The following is a 17,306-nucleotide window of genomic DNA, read 5'->3' as shown; positions in this document are numbered from 1 at the left end:
CGACGACGATGGGCGCTGGTCCTTTCTTCATCGCGTTGACCTACGACATTTGGCGTCTTTTGCTTGCCAACGATGCACAGTGAGGATTGGGATATGTTTACAATGTAAGTTGTATGTTCACTCAGGTGCAGCGCTCAAGGATAAACACTCAATCGTCCACAGCCATCCTCATTGCTTTTCTTGTTCTTGCCCTCCAGGGGATTTCGACACCTTTCTCGCGGCACTCACAGAAGAGCGTGCTTGCTATGTTGAAGGCCTTCAGGCTCAGATAGAGCAAGTCGGCAGCGAGTTTATCGCCCTGGTGGATGTCGTTGCATCTCCTGACCACTGCAGATCATGCTCGTGCCCTCTGGTCATGGGCGCGGACCTATCACCTGTCAAGAAGCGAACATCCGATTGCATGAAACACTTACACGAGCTTCTGACGCCCCTTCATCAGAGTCGCCAAGATATGTTCTCTGTTCGTATTGAACACAACGCATCAAGGCCAGTCAGCCGTCTCCCATTTGAGCTGCTTCAGGCCATCTTCATCCTGTCCCACGACTCTCCCACATCGTCCTCCATTGTTTCGTGGCAAGGAGCCGATCACCGTCCCCAGTTTCACTGGCCGTCCGCGCTGGCGCAGGTTTGCGGCATCTGGCGGCAAGTGGCCTTGAACACCTCCACCCTCTGGACCAGTTTGGAAGTCTGGGCATTCCCGACGCTCGCATTTCACATCTCAGAAATCTTTCCAGAAGAACCCCTACGTATCTTTCACTACGGGTTCGACCTCTTTGGGGACGAGTCACTCAGAACGCTGTCCGCGATTATCGCCAAAGATCGTGCTCGGATCGTCGAGCTCGGTATCTACCTCATGGGACACTCCCACATCAGCATGGATGTCATCCTGGACATGTTCCAAGGATATGCCCCCCTCCTACAACGGCTGGTCGTAGATACAGCAGGGGGGCTGGCACTCCATAGTCGCGACGAACTCGTCAGAATTGAAACGCGCCTATCGAACATTCACGCTCCAGCCCTTAGCAACTTGAAACTGCGCTGCCTCGCGTCGCCCACGGTATGGAAATCTAAGCTCATACGCTCTTCCGCGCTATCCCATCTGTCCATCGAGCACATCCATACGGTGCATCGGATCCCGAAGCCCACTCTTCACGAGATCCTGATCGCTTTGGAACACATACCGTCCTTACAGGTCTTGCAGCTCGCACACTGCCTGGAACACGAAATGGGTGGAGTGATATCACGGAGGCAGCCGAATATGTGGTGCCTCCGCGAACTCGAAATACGGGATAGTTGCTGCGGATGCACCAACATTTTTAGGAACCTGACGCTTGCACAACCCTTGACACGGCTCGCCCTGAGCTGCACGTCTAGTCGGTGCCCAAGATGTCCCGAGCTTGCCGCCGAGCTGTGGCAGCTTGCGGAAAATGGCTGCGATCTGCCGGGGGAACTGGAAATGGAGATAGACTGGGCGAACTCGTACCAGCTCGTAATCCGCTGCCGCCACGACGCTCTTGTTACCAAAATCCGCGATCCATTCTATATTGAGATGCAAGACCAAACGGAGTACGACGTATGGAACACGGTCTGTCATCTGGGGCCGGTTCTACCAAGTGGAAGGATCACGAAGTTGACGTTATGGGGGGTTCGCCCTTGGTCGCATCCACACTCAAGCTTCAGAGATGTTCTTCGCCGCTGGACATCTATAAGGAATATATCAGTCCATTGTCGCGGGGCAGCTATTTCATTGCTACAAGCTTTCCGGGCCCCGGAATCATCCATGCCCGAACTCGATCGGTTGAACTGGGTTCTTCCGAGCCTAAGTGCGTTGACCATATGCGACGTTTGGAATTCGTCTCATCAAAGTGTTGATGGGTCGTGGCTCGACATCTGCCACGACGAGGTAGAGAGGCGTCGTCGCGCGAAGGGAGAGGATAGCGAGCCGACGTTCAGATTTCTCAGCATCCAGAGGTGTGCCGGTATCTCGCAGGAAGCACTGGCTGCGCTAGAGAAGATTGTACCCTGCTTGCATGTCGCACATGGGGGAGAGTATGTCTGTGACCCGGAAGACGAATATATGTGAAGATCTGTTTGTTCAATTACCGTTTCTGATTACTTCCGCAGATCCGTCGCATCATCGCCAATGTACATCTTGTTTCTCATACATCTTGGGCCAGTAATACGTGCAAATTCCTATCGTTTTCCTCGATGAGCTATATGCACGCGGGTACTTTCACATATACTCGTCGTCGTCTGAATCCGAAAAGTAACCTCCCCCTCCCTTCACTTGAAGGTCCTTAACCGACCTTGCCAACACAGCTAGCCCTTCATTCGTAATCCCATCGCACCTCTTGAAGCAGAGCGTCTTAAAATTGGGCTCGCCGTCCTCCCTTTTGACCTTACATCGCCGCACTATCTCGTTTCGACAGAGTTCAAACCACGAGATGTCCATCAGGAAAAATCGGAGTATCGAAAGAGTTGCTTATTGGGTACCGAAACCCTCTAAAGCCACTAAATGAGCACGTTTTAGTATGTTTTAGGAGGCTTTTATCAAATCCGGTTTTTCCTGATGTCGCTACTTGACCATCGCAGGTTCTCCCACGTGGTGATGTCGCTAACAGTCATCGATGTCAGGTCTGGGAGGATCATTCGGGAGCGGTCGAGCTGGGATGCATCGTCGGTACGCAGTGCTTTCAGGACGGCCATCGTAGCCCCGCGGTGAGTGACCGAGATATCTGATACAGAGCTCCAACGTCCCAATGCGTCTCTCAAGGCGACATCCGGATGTGACCAAGGACGAGCACCCAAGAATGCGATCGCTATGACTCTAGCAGGAGGGATGACGTTCTGGAGCCGACCAAAGATAGCCCATATGTCGTCGTCGACTTGACCTTGAAACTGCAAAGCGGAGGGGTGGAGATACGGATCTTTCCGAGGGAGGTCACGACCACGAACGACGACCTGACAGCAGTCCGACCAATCCACCTGGAGGAGCAACTCTCGTGGCACATCGCAGGTTGTTTCGGCGACCTTCCAAAGTTCCGGTACGAGTTCAACGCATCTGGGGCACTGGTAGGCGCCGCAGCTAAATGAAAACCGCCTGAGGTGCTGCGCAAGCACGACGTTTCCGAGTATGTTCATGCAGTCGCAGCAATTCCCCCATATTTCGAATTCGCGTAGGGAGCGCAGATTTGGCTTTGCTCGGGATGCCACTCCTCCGGGTTCGTGCATCAGACAGTTGGAAAGATGCAATGTCTCCAAGCACGGCAAGTGGTCGAGGATGTCGAGGATGTCGGAGGAGGAGGCTCTGGGTTGTTGACGTATGATTGGGATGTTTACGAGGAATAGGAAGCGAATATTAGGAGAGCGGAGCAGCTGAGAATCGAACATTGATGGAAAGATCAGACACTGCATCCTCAAGTCTCGAAGCGCGGGGGCGCAAATTTTGGCGAGACGTGATTCGAATTCGCAGACTCGTTCGCCATTCTCGTTCAGCGACACTCCCGATGTGTCGATATCGAGCCGCTCCAAGGCAGGAGCTGATTCTTGAAACTAATCAATCACCGTGTCCATCCCCATATATGAGCACTTCCTGTCCGGTATATCCCGAGCTCGAGGATACGCGCGCGATCGTTTGCGATGATCGTGGTCATCACGTTCAGAGGGCCACTCCCAGCACCGTCAGTTGCGGCGTAGAAGAGGCGCAGATGTTCCTTGGAGTATCTTTCCGCGAGAGCGAGAGAGAGCGTCGGGAATGTGGAGACCGTCAAGCTCGTCCAGAGAGACGGGATGTCCAGAGCCACCTGCCGCCACCTGCCGCACACTTGGGCAAGAACGATGGGCCAGTGGACGTCCGGCACCACGTGGTTATACGTATCCGGAGGTTCGAAGAAAGGCGTAGGAGGGTCGTAGGACAGGACGAAGATCGCTTGGAGCAGCTCAATAGGAAGGCGATGGACGGGAACTGATGCATTGTGATCAACGCGCAGTGCGAACATCTCTTCGCGAGCCTGGCGCAGCCGATTCAGTAACTCCAGATATTGATCATGGTAAATAGTGATCTGAGAGCGGGGCGTAGAGGCACTCTCGTCCGGGTCCTGATAGCAGTGGCACAACTGGCAATGGCACTGATGGCGGTCGATGCTGCTCTGATCGCGACTTGCATAACCCTCAGCAACAGCCATATCACAGCGTTCGGTGATGCTCTCTTGAAGCTCCTCGACGCGGCGAGCGTTTCCTTCTGAGAGCGTTGCAAGCAAAGATGCGAAATCGTCCGGAGAACAGGCACAGGAGTGGCAATGAGGATGGCTGAAACCGCATGCTTTCAGTGACAGTGCGAGCACTTCCATGGGACAAGATTTTACTGCTTACATTGTCAAGGATCGCGGCATTGCACTACCGTGTACTCCAGCGGGCGATACGAAGAGGTCCAAGGTGGCCCTGTTTCATTCTGGGATATGGCTCGCACGCACCGCCACCGGCAGCACAGATGACCGGCCGGCAAAATAACGCGCTTTGCGCAGCTACTTATATCTATCCCGTGTTACCCCACACTCACCAAGTACATACGCGACGCTCACCCCCAACGCGCACCAATCCCAATCCGCGGTTGTGCTGAAAGACGGTTTCACAGCTACGGGTCCCCACCATCGAGCGACTACTCGTTCCTGCGGACGTACTCAGTACCCACTTCTCCGTCAGGATCCTACGAGTCGTCCGGAACCTATTCGAAGTTCAATAGACAAGCGAGCCGAGGGGGTTGATCAGTACGGGCTCCGTCAGTACACATGTCTGCGATGTCTGAACTTGCTCTGAAAAGGAAGGAACCACTCTAAAGTCTTCGTATCGCCTAGCGACGCTCGCAACGTAGGATTACAGCAGGATTATCATGGCGTCTTCATCTACGCTCGCCTTCACTCCCATTGAGGAGATTGATAGGGTGAGACGACCCGCTTGTTGTTGGCTCACGTGAATACGTCGAATTGATATCTGCGACCACTCTGCAGATTCACGCCCGCCTCCACGCGGGTTTCAAAACCGGCACCCTGAAGTCTCTCGGAAAACGCCAAGATCAGCTTCTGCAGCTCGCATACATGCTCAAGGAGAACCAATCGGCGTTTGAGGAGGCCTTGGCGAAGGATCTCGGTCGTCCAAAACTGGAGACCAACTTGTGCGTTTTCCCGCATGACCGTCGTCGGGGTTTGACGTACATTGACTCTCACGAATAGCCTGGAGGTCGCTCCCCTGATCAACGAAGCTGTCAAGACGATCAAAGACGTCCCTAAATGGGCCGCGCCGGAAAAACCGCCGTTCAATATCAACTTTTTCGCTATGAAACCCGTCATCCGTAAGGAGGTGAAGCATGGACACTTGCGTTACTTCCGAAATGATCGCTCAACAGGAACATGTGGCGGGGGGCATGGGTTTTCCAGGCAAAGGGCGTTGTTCTGATCATCGCTCCGTTCAACTACCCATATTTCCTCACCATCGGGCCACTCGTACGCAATCCCTTCGTGCGCCGCACGGACGTCAGATAACGAAAGATATGTTCACCATGTTAGATCGGCGCAATTGCAGCAGGAAACGCATGCGTCGTCAAACCATCCGAGCTCACGCCGACCTGCTCGCAGCTGATGGCTGATTTGTTCCCAAAGTAGGTGTTTCTTACGTCGCCTTTGAGATCGATCCTTGCTCTCGTGTACTACCGATGCCTCGTCTCAGATATCTGGATCCGGACCTGTACGCCGTTGTGAACGGTGCCATCCCCGAGACGACCCGTGTAAACTTCCTTTGTCTCCTACTCTCATCTCTATGCCATGATTGACGACAGCATCGTTCTTAGCTTCTTGAACTGAAGTGGGACCACATCCTGTACACCGGTAACAGCAGGGTAGCGAAGATCGTGGCTAAAGCTGCGGCGGAACGTCTCACGCCCGTTTCGCTCGAGGTATTCGTCCATGAAATACCTGTCCTGCGCCCTACCTACTGACACCGTTCCGTAATATCACGGAAAGCTGGGTGGAAAGTCGCCCGTTTTCGTTGATCCCAACTGCGACCTCAAGATGACCGCGCGAAGGCTGTTATGGGGAAAAGTGGCCAACGCTGGTCAGGTGCGTTTTCTCTACCTCTGTTTTTCGTGTGAAGTAGGATGTTCATCACTCTACATCATTCGCGCCTTTCCAGACGTGCGTCGCGCCAGACTACGTCCTCGTCCCGCGCGAGTTCCAGGATACGCTCGTCAAGGCGCTCGAGGATACGTGCGTGACGGTCAACTGACCTCTCTCGCCGCATTCCGTTTCGTCTGATTCTACTCGTCCAATAGATATAAGGATTTCTATCCTGAAGGACCCGCCAAATCCGACTCCTTCTCTCGTATCGTTTCCGGAAATCATTTCAATCGGATCAAGAAGCTCCTCGACGGCACCCAGGGACAAGTCGTGCTCGGTGGCGACACGAACGAGGGCGACAGGTACATCGCACCGACTGTCGTGAAAAATGTGCCTACGTCCGACTCGCTCATGTCCGAGTGAGTAACGCATAGGTTGCTGGTGATCCAGGCGACGCTGACATATCCACTTGTCCTTCAGCGAGATATTCGGGCCACTCCTTCCGATCGTTCCTGTCAAGGACTTGGATGAGGCCATCGCTTTCGTGAACAGCGGGTTCGATCCTACAGTCCCTGGCTTTATGCCTACTTTTTGAACAAACTGACAAATAATCCCAGAGACCATCCGCTGGCGCTCTATGTGTTCTCCAACGATGCTAAGACCAAGAAGAAGGGTGCGCTCATATGGCTGGATGCATAAGAGGACATCACTGATCCGGTCCGCCTTGTCACACAGTGTTTGACAGTACGCAGTCAGGTGCAGCATGCGCCAACGAGCTCATCATCCATATCGGAGGTTCGTTCCCTGCGGTCTTCTGATCTTTCTGAACGTCAACTGACTGTATCTCTCGCGTATATAGCGGAAGGCTTGCCATTCGGTGGTATTGGACCGAGCGGCACTGGCTACCACACGGGCAAATTCACCTTCGACATGTTCACGCATCTCCGCGCAAGCATCGACTCTCCTGGCTGGTAAGGACTCCATGCGCTAGGTCCTCTCTGGCGCCATGGTAGACTGACTGTGCCGGGCTCCTTTGCAGGATCGACATGATCCTCAACTTCCGATTCCCGCCGTACACGGTGCGCCATCGATGCCCTCATTCGCTCTCACCCTTCGTGCTGACCGATCTCTTTCCTTTACGCCAGGCAAAGAAGGAACGGGCGCTCGCGCGCATGTTCCCGACGAAACTGCCTAGACGCGACGCGTACTCGAGCGCAAAGGCAAGCTCGAGCTCGGTGTCGACATGGAAATGGACGCTGTTCTCACTGGCCCTGGCAGTCGCAGTGTTAGTGGCGAGGAGGAACGGTAAACTGAGAGTATGAGGTATTATTATTTTTGGCTTGCACATTGGGATGGAACACTTTGGCCCTCGTGAGATAAACTCTGCGTATAGCTATCGACGGCTAACGACGAACGCGGAAGAACTCATTCGTGCTGCGTGGTTTCTGTAGCCATATCGCGAGTTCCTGTCTTGATAACCATATTCGTATGTAACGCCGATGTTTTGCTTTTACTCTGGACCTCCGGGGGCGACTGCCGGTGTCGCGCGCGCAGTCGCGTCAAAGATCGGAGCGCAAACACACACAGGGAAACATTGTCGCGCGAGGATAGCAGAGGCGTTTGCGTTCGTGTGCGCGGAAGTGGGAGGTTACCTTGAGCCGGCGCGGAGCGGACTTCCGCGAGACGCGACGATGACGTCGGGGATCGTCGGCCCACCAATCTCGACTTACCCCAGCCTTAAGTCTCCACGTCCCACAGTCGCACTGCTGCCCGATCTGCTGCCCTGTCTCCACTGGGAGACAGGACAGCAGATCGGGCAGCCGCTCAGAGGGGCATACGTTTGCCGGTGTGTCGCATTCTCAGCCCATCGGCGAGCCTTTTACGGGGTGCACTCTGACTGGATTCGGAGCGTCGCTTTTTTCACCGGATGGGAAGCAACATCGCCTCTGGATCCAGCGATGGCACGATTCAACTCTGGGACGACCGAGACAGGCCAGCAGCCAGTCGGGGACCCGCTGCGAGGCCACGATAGGTCCGTTTGTGGTCAGTCGCATATTCCCTCGATGGCGCGCACATCGTCTCGGGCTCCTAACGACATGACGATCCGGATCTGGGACGCTCAGACAGGACAGACGGTGCTGGGGCCATTGCAAGGGCACGAAAACGAGGTTACCTCCGTGGCATTCTCGCCGGATGGCAGGTACGTCGTCTCCGGCTTCTACGACGGCAGGATCCGGATAATGGGACGCGCAGACGGGACAGACTGTGGCGGGGCCTTGGCAAGCTCACGGTGCTCTTATGGGGGTTCTCTCCGTCGCGTTCTCGCCCGATGGCAAGCACCTCGTCTCAGGGGGTGATGACAACGTGAAGATATGGGACGCAGAGGTCGATTAGGCCAGCGTGGTGTGTCGGGATGGGGATCGTTTTCGAGGTGCGTATCCGCTTTCGTCGTGCATGGACCTCCCTGACGAATCAATGGTAGTTGATGCTGTCGATTCGCGTCCACCGGCTAGAAGCGCATGAACTGGTCGTCACCCACGAGACATCATCCATACAGCGATGATTATTGTCTTGGAAATTGTCAACGGTTTGAAAGGCGCCCCAGAGACCGTTCACGCGACTCAGTGGCCGCCGTGTTTCCATACCCAGATCTTCCAAGGTGCGGCACGTACCGTACGCCCGTGTATATTTGCATCGGTTGCCCGTTCTCGTCGACGGCAGTGCCCCTTATGTATCATGCGCCACGGATAGAGTGGTCGATTGGGAGGCGACATCATAACATCCATCCGACAACTACATACAGCCGGGGGGGGGGGCGAATAATTAGGGTGTTCAGGGGAAAAGAATGACCGCGTCGTCGCACATCGAAGTTCCTTCTATCCGTAGAGAAGGGGCGTCCGAGCGCAGGCGATTTGACAGCTTTTGGTGCGACGATATCGAGCGAGGAGGAGGCGTATTGGCGAGGCCATGACGGGGCGGCATGTCCGAACTCAGATCCCTCTTGCTTCGCGGGCGGCGGCAGGCGAATCGGAGAGCTGTGTGACATGAAAAGGTGGCTCTAAGGCTGTCGGCGACCACAAAGCTGCCGCGAGGGCACATGGGCATGCCCACCACCAGCTTGAGCATAATCCCGGGATTGCATAGTTATCGCCTTTGCAGTGATGACACACGGCTTGAATAAAGAAGTGTGTGATTACAGCATCAAGCCCCTGACGACTACAACCCGTCCGGAACCTTTGAACGCGGGCGTAGAGATTACTCGGAGTCGCTATGTCCTCGTCTGCAGCTGTGGATGAGAGAACCTGGCAACATTATCAGGAAGGATCAAGCGTACATTGGTCATCGTTGACGTTGTAAGCTTGTCTTCGCAGAGCGCGCCTGATTGCGTCCCTTCGTCGAAGTCAATGTTTCGCTTCGGCCCAGTGAACCAGTATCTGCCCCCATACACCGGAAGGTAGAAATACATTGTCGACAACGCCAGTACGCCACCTGTAACAACCACAGCATAGTTCATGGTTGCTGCGCTCGGATTCGGCGAGGTTGGGAACAGCAGCATGACGACCACAAACAACATCCACAAAACCGATGTCGCGGCTATAGGAAAGCTCTGTTCGACGGCGCAGGATGCATAAGCGGCAAGTGCGAGTAAACGAGGTTGACGTCTACGTACGAGTCGTCCGAGAGAGAACGGGCCGGGTTTGAAGTCGTTCTTGAACACGAATCTGGTCGCGATCGGGATGATATACGTGATGTAGAGCGACGCGATGGCCATCGTAAAAAGCGCAGATATCGCAGCGCTACCAGCGAACGCTAAAAGACTGACGAGCATGGCGATGGCGCAGACGAACCACACGCAGTTGACGGGCGTGTGCGTAAAGGGATTGATCCTGTACAAGAGCCCGGACACAGGAAGAGCGCCATCCCGAGCGAAAGCGAAGCACTGCCTCGAAGCTACAGTCAACTTCAAGTCAAGAGTCAGTTCTAGATTGGCCCACATATGCTGGATGAGCGCTCACGAGACTCGTAGCAGCCATATAACTTGCAGTCTGTCAGCGAAGCGCAGGTATTGGGAACGATCCGCGACTGACAAAGTTATGGCAAGGATCGACCAAACCGCCAACACGCCTTTCTTGCCGAAACTGTTGAACATGATCTATCGCTAGATCGGCGATCGATCGACTTCTCACACATGCCGACTCACCACAGCCATGGGTTGTCCAATAGGACTGCCCACAATCCCAGCGATATCCGTACCCATGCAGAACACGAGTGCGATGACGGTAGCTATCATGCAAAGCAGAATTGAGCTGAAGATTTTCGCTGTCGCAGCAATAATAAATATCCTTACCCCATCCGATGATACTTGCCATGCAGATGGCTATCACCATAGCACGCGGGACCATGACGTTAGCATTGGAAGCCTCTTCAGACACGTGTATGGGTGCATCGTATCCACCTGACGGATCGTTCGTTCGTCACGCTTGAAAGAGAAATGGATATAAGGCGACATACCTGTCGCAAACAGCGGAGACAGAAAGCTGAGCAGAAAAGCCACACCGTCTCGCCAACCGCTCGCTGCACGACAGACGGGTCAGACGACGTAGATATGATACGATGGAAGGAGCTACAATTCTCGAAGTGTCCAAAAACGTATGCCGGCCTGTTGATGAGTTCTCTCGGGGTGCTTATGGGCAAAGCGATGATCACCGCGAGGAACAACCTAAGAAATGCCAGTGCGTGTCAGCTATACCTTCTCACGGAGAGTAAAGCCCGGCTTACAAGATATTGAACGTGATGTATACCCATTGCGCACGGGCAATGACTTTCGTGGCAACGCTGCTCATAGTCGCTTCGGATATTATGAGAGCGCATGACACCCCGCTGTGAGGTTAGTCATCAATAAGTAGAGTTCGAGCGCGTATGTAATGAGGCAAGGCCCGTACTATAGCTGTGCGGTCGTTGGGTTCCATGCCATGTCGGTGCCAATGCTCACCGCAGCGCTAACCATCAACGCGAGAGCCCAGTTTCCAGCCGACATCATGGTGATGTACGCTAAAGTATTCGCGTCTAAAGCGGCAAAACAGATAAACGTGAGATTCGTGAGCATTGGTATATCAGCATGCACTCACATCCGACGAGCCACGCTAGCAGATTCCTCCATCTCGGGCTAGCGAATCTGTGCGTCCAGTAGTACAGGCCCCCGGAGGTGGGTGCTGCAGAGGCGAGTTCCGCCAACGCCAAGGTGACGCAGACGCTGAACCCCGATACCACGACCCACTACGAAACGGGCCATCGTCAATCAGTGCATCTCTTAACGTGCGAAAACCGACGAAGGTCTCTCACGCCCCAGACCATCGCAACTGGACCGCCATTGGGAAGTGAATATACGAGGACAGAGCTAGGGATCTCGTTAGACGCAGGGCGTCGAATGTAAAGGGTCCACATACGATAGGCCGGGGACGATACAAATGAGGGAGAAGACCACTCCAAACAGCTCGATTGGTCGGAACGCGCGTCTGAATTGTTGCTTATATCCGAGCGCAGCCAGGAGCTCCGCGTCAAGATCTGTAGACGCCAAGGAGCGACCGTCATCTTTCCCTGAAGGGGCGCCGACGGGCACGATAACGGTATGAACAGCTTTGACCTTCTCGTCCATCGCGACAGGGACAAACAGTGTGGACAATGAGCTCGAGCACTCGAACGAGAACGGCGGCTTATCAGCTCGTCGCACAGAATACGAGCATATATGGGTGGAGCTTCCTTCATATCGAGGCTCTGAAACGCGTTCGGGATATTAATAACATCGTGGCGCGGCAGATGCAAAGGGCTGACCAAGCTTATCTGGTCCTGGAGGAAAGGTTCCGCGCAGTGGTCACAGGCCAAGCGCAGGGTTTCGGATTTTGAGAGGCTTCGTGGGCAGGACGAACACGAGGAAGGCGTGCAAGGTTTGACAAATGCAGACGTATCGCGCTGCGAACCTCGATACATTGAATTGGAAGTAATTCGGTACGATTATCGCCGGTACGATAAGGATGGAAATGATCTAAACGTTAATAATGAGTGTGAAAACCCTACAGGATATACTCAAACATGAGAGAGTAAATCACCCTGGTGAGGCACTGCTCGTATGGATGGCCCAAGGTTCGGAGAGAAGGCGGAGACCAAACTCTACTGAGTCTAGGTGACCGTGGCGGAGAGAAACGAATATTTGTCTCTCGACCTTGAATACGACGTGAGCTGGCTGCGAATCAGAACAATTTGGATTTTGTCCTTGTGCTGGACCGCTGTCAAGGCCGATGGTAACTCATACCACTCCGGCATTCCAGTCGCTCAAAGCATGGGCGCGGTACTAATTCGAGATAGCGAGAGTTGTAGAGGAGCATGTCGTAGGCACATCGAGATCAAAGACCAGGACATACTGGTTATCGTACTCACGGCGGAGAAGCTGGCTGTCAGACACTGGAAACGGTAAATCAGGTATTTCAGACTCTGCGGTAGATGCGGTCACCACGGAACCCTCGGAGCTCGGAGCGACAAAAAGAGACCCGGCCGTGTACCACACCATCGCAATCCAAACCAACGACCGGTAAGAACATCCGGATAATTCGCATGCCACGTCGAAGCCCAGCATGAAGGGGGAAAGATCAAACGACTCCCGTAGTGAGCGCTTCTCGCATCCAATCCATGCGCCCACACGCTTGTAAGTTTCGATGTCGATGCACTCGAGATCAGGGTAGGTAGGCAAGATCACGACCATGAGTGTTCGGGTTCAAGTAGCGAAGACGCAGACGACGCGTGCGGTGCAAGGCGTCGACTTACATAATCTGCTACTCCCCGCCAACACAACATTCCCGACATTTTCTTTCACCATCCACCGGCCCATAAGTCGATACGAACTCTGAGTGTGCATGTATAAGGATGGGAAATCTATAGTCAGTGCTGTCAACGTCTCTTTTCTCTAATATCTGTTTCATCTGACCTGCACTTCTGCCATCGTCTTCAGCTCGCCACATTGCTCGCGCTGCCTATGTCTTCCAGGCGATCATGAAGATCCCAATCAAAAGCTCTCATGAGAACGGAGAGAGCTGCTACAGGGAGCTGGACGACGTATGGCCCAAAAGCGCGATGAAATATCCGTCGATTGCGCCACACACAATTCTGCCACCATCGCCGATTCCGAACATTGCACGCCATGTCTGTGCTTTACAATCGGTAGCGGATCGGGCTTGGATAAGGCTGCAAACGATCGAATTCAAGCTGGTCAGGTTCTTTGGCAACAGCTCAGAGACACGCGCACGGAACTTGTTGTCCTTCGCACAGAACATAACATATCCGTCCCTATCAACAATCTACCAATTGAAGTTTTGGTTCGTATCTTCGCCTCGCCCTTTGATTCGCCTGCCGGGGAGAACTCGGTCTTTCGACATGTTCGCAATGACGTTTCCGATGGGAAATGGGCCTTGGCATTCACGCGTGTTTGCGCTTTCTGGCGCGCTGTAGCGTTGGATACGCCGACTCTTTGGACCTTTCTGAAGCTTCCAGATACGCCTCCACAAGCAGTGGCTCTATTCGAGCGCTTTGCGAACTACCCGCTCCGTGTGCTTTTCGAGACCTACAACCGCGATCCAAATCTCAATACAGCAACACTATCTCGAATCGTCTCCGACCACTCCTTTCACCTCGCAGAAATTCGTATGAGAGTCAACAAGGATAAATAAACCGCCTTCTGATTGCCATAGCCGCCTTTAACGACGACGCTCCAGCCCTTACAACGCTTGAGATTCGTTTGAGTGATTATCGTGGCGGGCGTGATGAAATCTGCGAAGCACTCGACCGTTTTCTCTGTAAACTACACACCCCGTTACTGGAGTCTCTGACCTTGGCCTATCCCGGGGCGCTTTCTGTTTGGAAATCGGGAGTCCTGTACTCCAAGTCACTGCGCCAACTCTCCCTTGATTACGGCCGTTACGATCGGATTGTCCCGGAACCCGGTTTATATCCTGAACGTTCTCCAACAACTGCCCGTGTTGGATTCATTGATCCTGGCAAGCTGCCTGTACTGTCCCGGAGATGATGTCCGAGGGATACTCTTGGTTTGATGATTGCCGCAAAGAGCTAGAGATGCGCTGTAGCTTCAAGGGCGAAGATGGCGAACCCGTGTTCAGATCGGTCACGTTCATCCGTTGGGAGGGCATTTCGGAGCAGGACTTGGACAAACTCAGAAGGGCTGTTCCAAAAGCAGTGGCCACGGATCGTCGTCACCGTTCTCATACAAAGCGCAGCGTCATGTAAGCTGCCCGTTGTATGCAGTATTCCGATTATCCATCGCAATACCATGCTCTCAAGGCACGAGAGAAGGCGTACAGCATAGCGCGGCATTTCGATCACTCGAGCCCCATGCGAGCTGCCTCTGGAGGTGACATTGGTCATTTGGGATTGCGAAAGGTGCATAAAGGTGCAATACGGAAGACCGGTGCCCCTGTGGAACACATGGTGGTTTCGGCGTACTATTTTGCAGGCATTCCAGGGCGAGATCGAGGACTTACATACGGGATGAGATATTGGAGACGGCCTTGCCGCTGCTCCCGCGGGCGAACACGACGGCGCGTGGCGGAAGTGTCTGGTACCGTGAGACCCTATGACATAAACTTGCAAGCCACCTGCACATTCCGCCTGTACGCTCACGATCTCCGCATCTTCAAGACCACTCCCGATACAAAATGGCCGCTCAACGAGGTGCGTGCCGTCGTTGCAGAGACACATGCCACAATTCTGACGCTAACATGTCTTGTTCTATCCAGGTTCGTACTGATTCTCGATCCCTCGACAATATATGCTCACTTGACCAGGTGGAGGCGCTTCCGTGTTGGAAGAAGGCTCCCCCAGTTTGTTGAACCGTCGTCATGGGTCGAGCGAACATCTCGGGTACGTAACTTATGCGTTCCCGCACACCACCTCTTCTTCTATCAAAAGTGGGGGGTAAAGCCGAGAAAAAACGGTGGAAACGGGCGTGGGTGTGTCGGTGTGTCGGGAGACTGCGCAAGATAAGAAGAATTAGCGAGGTATATATATATATATATATATATATGGGAGATATTGGGCTATAAATACGCACACTCCATAGATAACGTCGTCGCGTGTATGAGGTTGGGAGTTGTTGAACGTTGGAACTTCAAGTCGGACCGTCCTTGGTGGTAGGTAGGTAGGAAAGTATGATTCCGGCGCGGTCCCAGACGCGGAACAACCGGTTGCCGCACCACACACGCCGCATACATTCTGGATACATAGGATAGGTTGACACCTCGATGGATTCAATTAATGGAGATTTTTGACTGATGTAAATACACGGCGCATACAACACACGCCAAACAGAGAGAATCGTTACATTCGTATTTCAGACAAGTCGTCGGCGTCTAAGAGATTCTTGATAAAGAAGAGAGAGAGAGAGACAAAAAAGGATATGCCCGAGTCCGTCGTCTCGTTCGTACACATTAACAAACGTTGCCTCGTCTCCACGAAGGCGAGGAGAGAGGATAGGGGGTGGGGGTGGGGGTGGGGTGTGTCGGGCGGCGGCGGGAGGGGAAGGAGAACGATTCACCAACGTCCGTCGCCGGTGAACACGCCGAGTGTGACCCGTCGATCGGCGTCCGACCACGGATCGTACGTGGGCTTGGGCGCCTCGGGCTGCTTCCGCTGCGGTTGGTGTTGTCGCTGCTGTTCGGGGCCGGGCGCGGGCTGGGTCATCGTAGGTATAGGTATCTTCGTTTCCTTCACTGCCGGAGGCGTCGTCGTCTCGCTCTCCGCCTTCCTCGCTCTCGCGCCTCGCCCGCTTCCAGACACCGACGACGTGGACGAAGACGCGGACGCGGACTCGAGCTGCTTCTCCCGCGCACGCTCTCTGAACACCCGCGCGCGCTCGATCTTCTTGTCCTGCCGGCTGCGGGTGATGCCCGGGAAGGAGGCGCGGAGGGCGGCGACGCGCGGGGCGCCGAGGTGCGCGAGCGGCGAGGCGGACAGCGCGAGCAGGGCCGCGATCGTGTACACGTGCGCGTTCTTGTGCGAGCGTGGGTGGGTGGGCTGGGCTTGGGTGAGGCGCGTGAGGAGGGTGCGCGGGGTGAGCGGTTTCGGATCGGGCGAGGGAGCGCGCGGCGGGTCGGACTTGGGGCCTGGAAGAAGAAGAAAGGGGGGGGGATGGGGTAAGTACGGGGATATTGCGGAGGGAGGGGGGGGGGTCAGGAGACGGATGCGTACCGCCCGAGGATCGCCCGCGTGCGGGGGAGGTGGGAGAGAGCAGCTGGCTGTGGTTCTGGCTTGAGAAGGGCCGTTTTGAAGAGAGCGACGAGGCGGTGGAGGAGGACGAGGAGGTGCGCCGGTGGACGGGAACGTATTTGCTGCTGCTGCTGCTGCTGTCTTCGTCCGAGCCGCAGTCGGAGGCGCGGGAGGTGAGCGCGGTCGAGGTCGATGAGGCTCTGGAGGACGCGGCGGAGAAGATGGAGAAGGCGGAGGAGGACGAGGAGGAGGAGGACGAGCGTGCGCGGAAGTAGGACCGGTCGGTGGGTTCGAGCGGCGCGGGGGTGGGCGGGGTGAGGAAGATCGTCGTCGGCGTCGTCATCGTTGCTTAAGGCTGGGCGAAGTGATCAGAGAAGTTGTTCGATTGCGTGAGTGGACGAGGACGAGAGGGAGTAACGTAGCACAGAAACGGGGAGGAGGGGGAGGAGATGTGCGTATATATATATGGGCACCCCGCCGGCCGTCGGACGAACCCCAGAGCAACGTAGCGGGTTCTTGGACGCCCCCTTCTTGGCTTCGCGGTGGGTCCGCAGCAGCGACACCACCTCGAGGTATTGAATGGCCCCCGCCAGTCGCCAGAAATGGGAGACGCCCTTGGCCTGCGTTCAATCTGCACCGCCTATCCTTGGCCGTCGCCTAATCTTAGCCTCGCAGCCTGCGCATAACTTACGTGTGGGCCCGGAGATTCGCGGGTGGGAGAGAAAGGGAGGGAAGGGAGCCGGTGCGCAGACGCGACGGAAAGCTAATCAGGTTCAGGAGCCAAAAAACTGGAAATGTTGGGCAAATGGTTCGACGCAGAGGCAGGGCACGGCAGAGAGGACTCGAGAGGGGGACGTTGTTCCGGCTTCGGCGCGCGCGGCGCCGCAGCAGGGCGCCTTCCTTTTCATTGCGTTTACGTTCCGTGCAATC

General features: G+C 54.9%; 5 protein-coding genes across 5 annotated transcripts; 2 read left to right on the top strand and 3 right to left on the bottom strand.

The window, feature by feature from the left end:
* Window positions 1–355: 355 nt before the first annotated feature.
* Window positions 356–2,083, top strand: PUNSTDRAFT_134951 (uncharacterized protein; the record flags this gene model as incomplete). Its single annotated transcript, XM_007384468.1, has 1 exon — window positions 356–2,083. The coding sequence occupies one exon, from the start codon at window positions 356–358 to the stop codon at window positions 2,081–2,083; it is 1,728 nt and encodes a 575-aa protein (XP_007384530.1).
* A 467-nt stretch (window positions 2,084–2,550) lies between these two features.
* PUNSTDRAFT_134950 (uncharacterized protein) lies at window positions 2,551–3,998 on the bottom strand (the record flags this gene model as incomplete). The annotated part of the gene is made up of 2 exons (XM_007384467.1): window positions 2,551–3,539; window positions 3,590–3,998. The coding sequence occupies 2 exons, from the start codon at window positions 3,996–3,998 to the stop codon at window positions 2,551–2,553; spliced, it is 1,398 nt and encodes a 465-aa protein (XP_007384529.1).
* A 594-nt stretch (window positions 3,999–4,592) lies between these two features.
* On the top strand, window positions 4,593–7,602 carry PUNSTDRAFT_52933 (NAD-aldehyde dehydrogenase). The gene is made up of 18 exons (XM_007384466.1): window positions 4,593–4,766; window positions 4,820–4,939; window positions 5,007–5,170; window positions 5,229–5,355; window positions 5,433–5,498; window positions 5,562–5,653; window positions 5,722–5,779; window positions 5,843–5,947; window positions 6,015–6,110; window positions 6,184–6,257; window positions 6,323–6,526; window positions 6,588–6,662; window positions 6,725–6,780; window positions 6,843–6,902; window positions 6,967–7,078; window positions 7,147–7,186; window positions 7,253–7,327; window positions 7,386–7,602. Exons 2-18 carry the CDS (start codon window positions 4,889–4,891, stop codon window positions 7,395–7,397), a joined length of 1,467 nt encoding a protein of 488 aa, XP_007384528.1. The 5' UTR covers window positions 4,593–4,766; window positions 4,820–4,888; the 3' UTR covers window positions 7,398–7,602.
* Window positions 7,603–9,375: 1,773 nt separating this feature from the next.
* On the bottom strand, window positions 9,376–11,763 carry PUNSTDRAFT_134948 (APC amino acid permease; the record flags this gene model as incomplete). The annotated part of the gene is made up of 14 exons (XM_007384465.1): window positions 9,376–9,387; window positions 9,442–9,714; window positions 9,778–10,068; window positions 10,124–10,145; window positions 10,196–10,260; window positions 10,309–10,391; window positions 10,456–10,563; window positions 10,620–10,682; window positions 10,736–10,827; window positions 10,887–10,988; window positions 11,051–11,174; window positions 11,237–11,384; window positions 11,451–11,505; window positions 11,555–11,763. 14 exons carry the CDS (start codon window positions 11,761–11,763, stop codon window positions 9,376–9,378), a joined length of 1,647 nt encoding a protein of 548 aa, XP_007384527.1.
* Window positions 11,764–15,515: 3,752 nt separating this feature from the next.
* On the bottom strand, window positions 15,516–17,228 carry PUNSTDRAFT_144105 (uncharacterized protein). The gene is made up of 2 exons (XM_007384464.1): window positions 16,359–17,228; window positions 15,516–16,273 (listed from the first exon to the last, which is right to left on the bottom strand). The coding sequence occupies exons 1-2, from the start codon at window positions 16,717–16,719 to the stop codon at window positions 15,702–15,704; spliced, it is 933 nt and encodes a 310-aa protein (XP_007384526.1). The 5' UTR covers window positions 16,720–17,228; the 3' UTR covers window positions 15,516–15,701.
* Between the last annotated feature and the right edge of the window lie 78 nt (window positions 17,229–17,306).

Source organism: Punctularia strigosozonata (genome assembly GCF_000264995.1).
Source record: "Punctularia strigosozonata HHB-11173 SS5 unplaced genomic scaffold PUNSTscaffold_7, whole genome shotgun sequence".
NCBI classification, from domain to species: domain Eukaryota; kingdom Fungi; phylum Basidiomycota; class Agaricomycetes; order Corticiales; family Punctulariaceae; genus Punctularia; species Punctularia strigosozonata.
This window is presented reverse-complemented; position numbering and strand designations above follow the sequence as displayed.

Coding starts and splice junctions, on each gene's coding strand:
- PUNSTDRAFT_52933 (XM_007384466.1), top strand. CDS start 4,889: ATGGCGTCTTCATCTACGCTCGCCTTCACTCCCATTGAGGAGATTGAT. Junction 6,111..6,183: donor AAGTGGCCAACGCTGGTCAG/GTGCGTTTTCTC, acceptor GCGCCTTTCCAG/ACGTGCGTCGCGCCAGACTA. Junction 6,781..6,842: donor TGCTAAGACCAAGAAGAAGG/GTGCGCTCATAT, acceptor CTTGTCACACAG/TGTTTGACAGTACGCAGTCA.
- PUNSTDRAFT_144105 (XM_007384464.1), bottom strand. CDS start 16,719: ATGACGACGCCGACGACGATCTTCCTCACCCCGCCCACCCCCGCGCCG. Junction 16,274..16,358: donor ACGCGGGCGATCCTCGGGCG/GTACGCATCCGT, acceptor TTCTTCTTCCAG/GCCCCAAGTCCGACCCGCCG.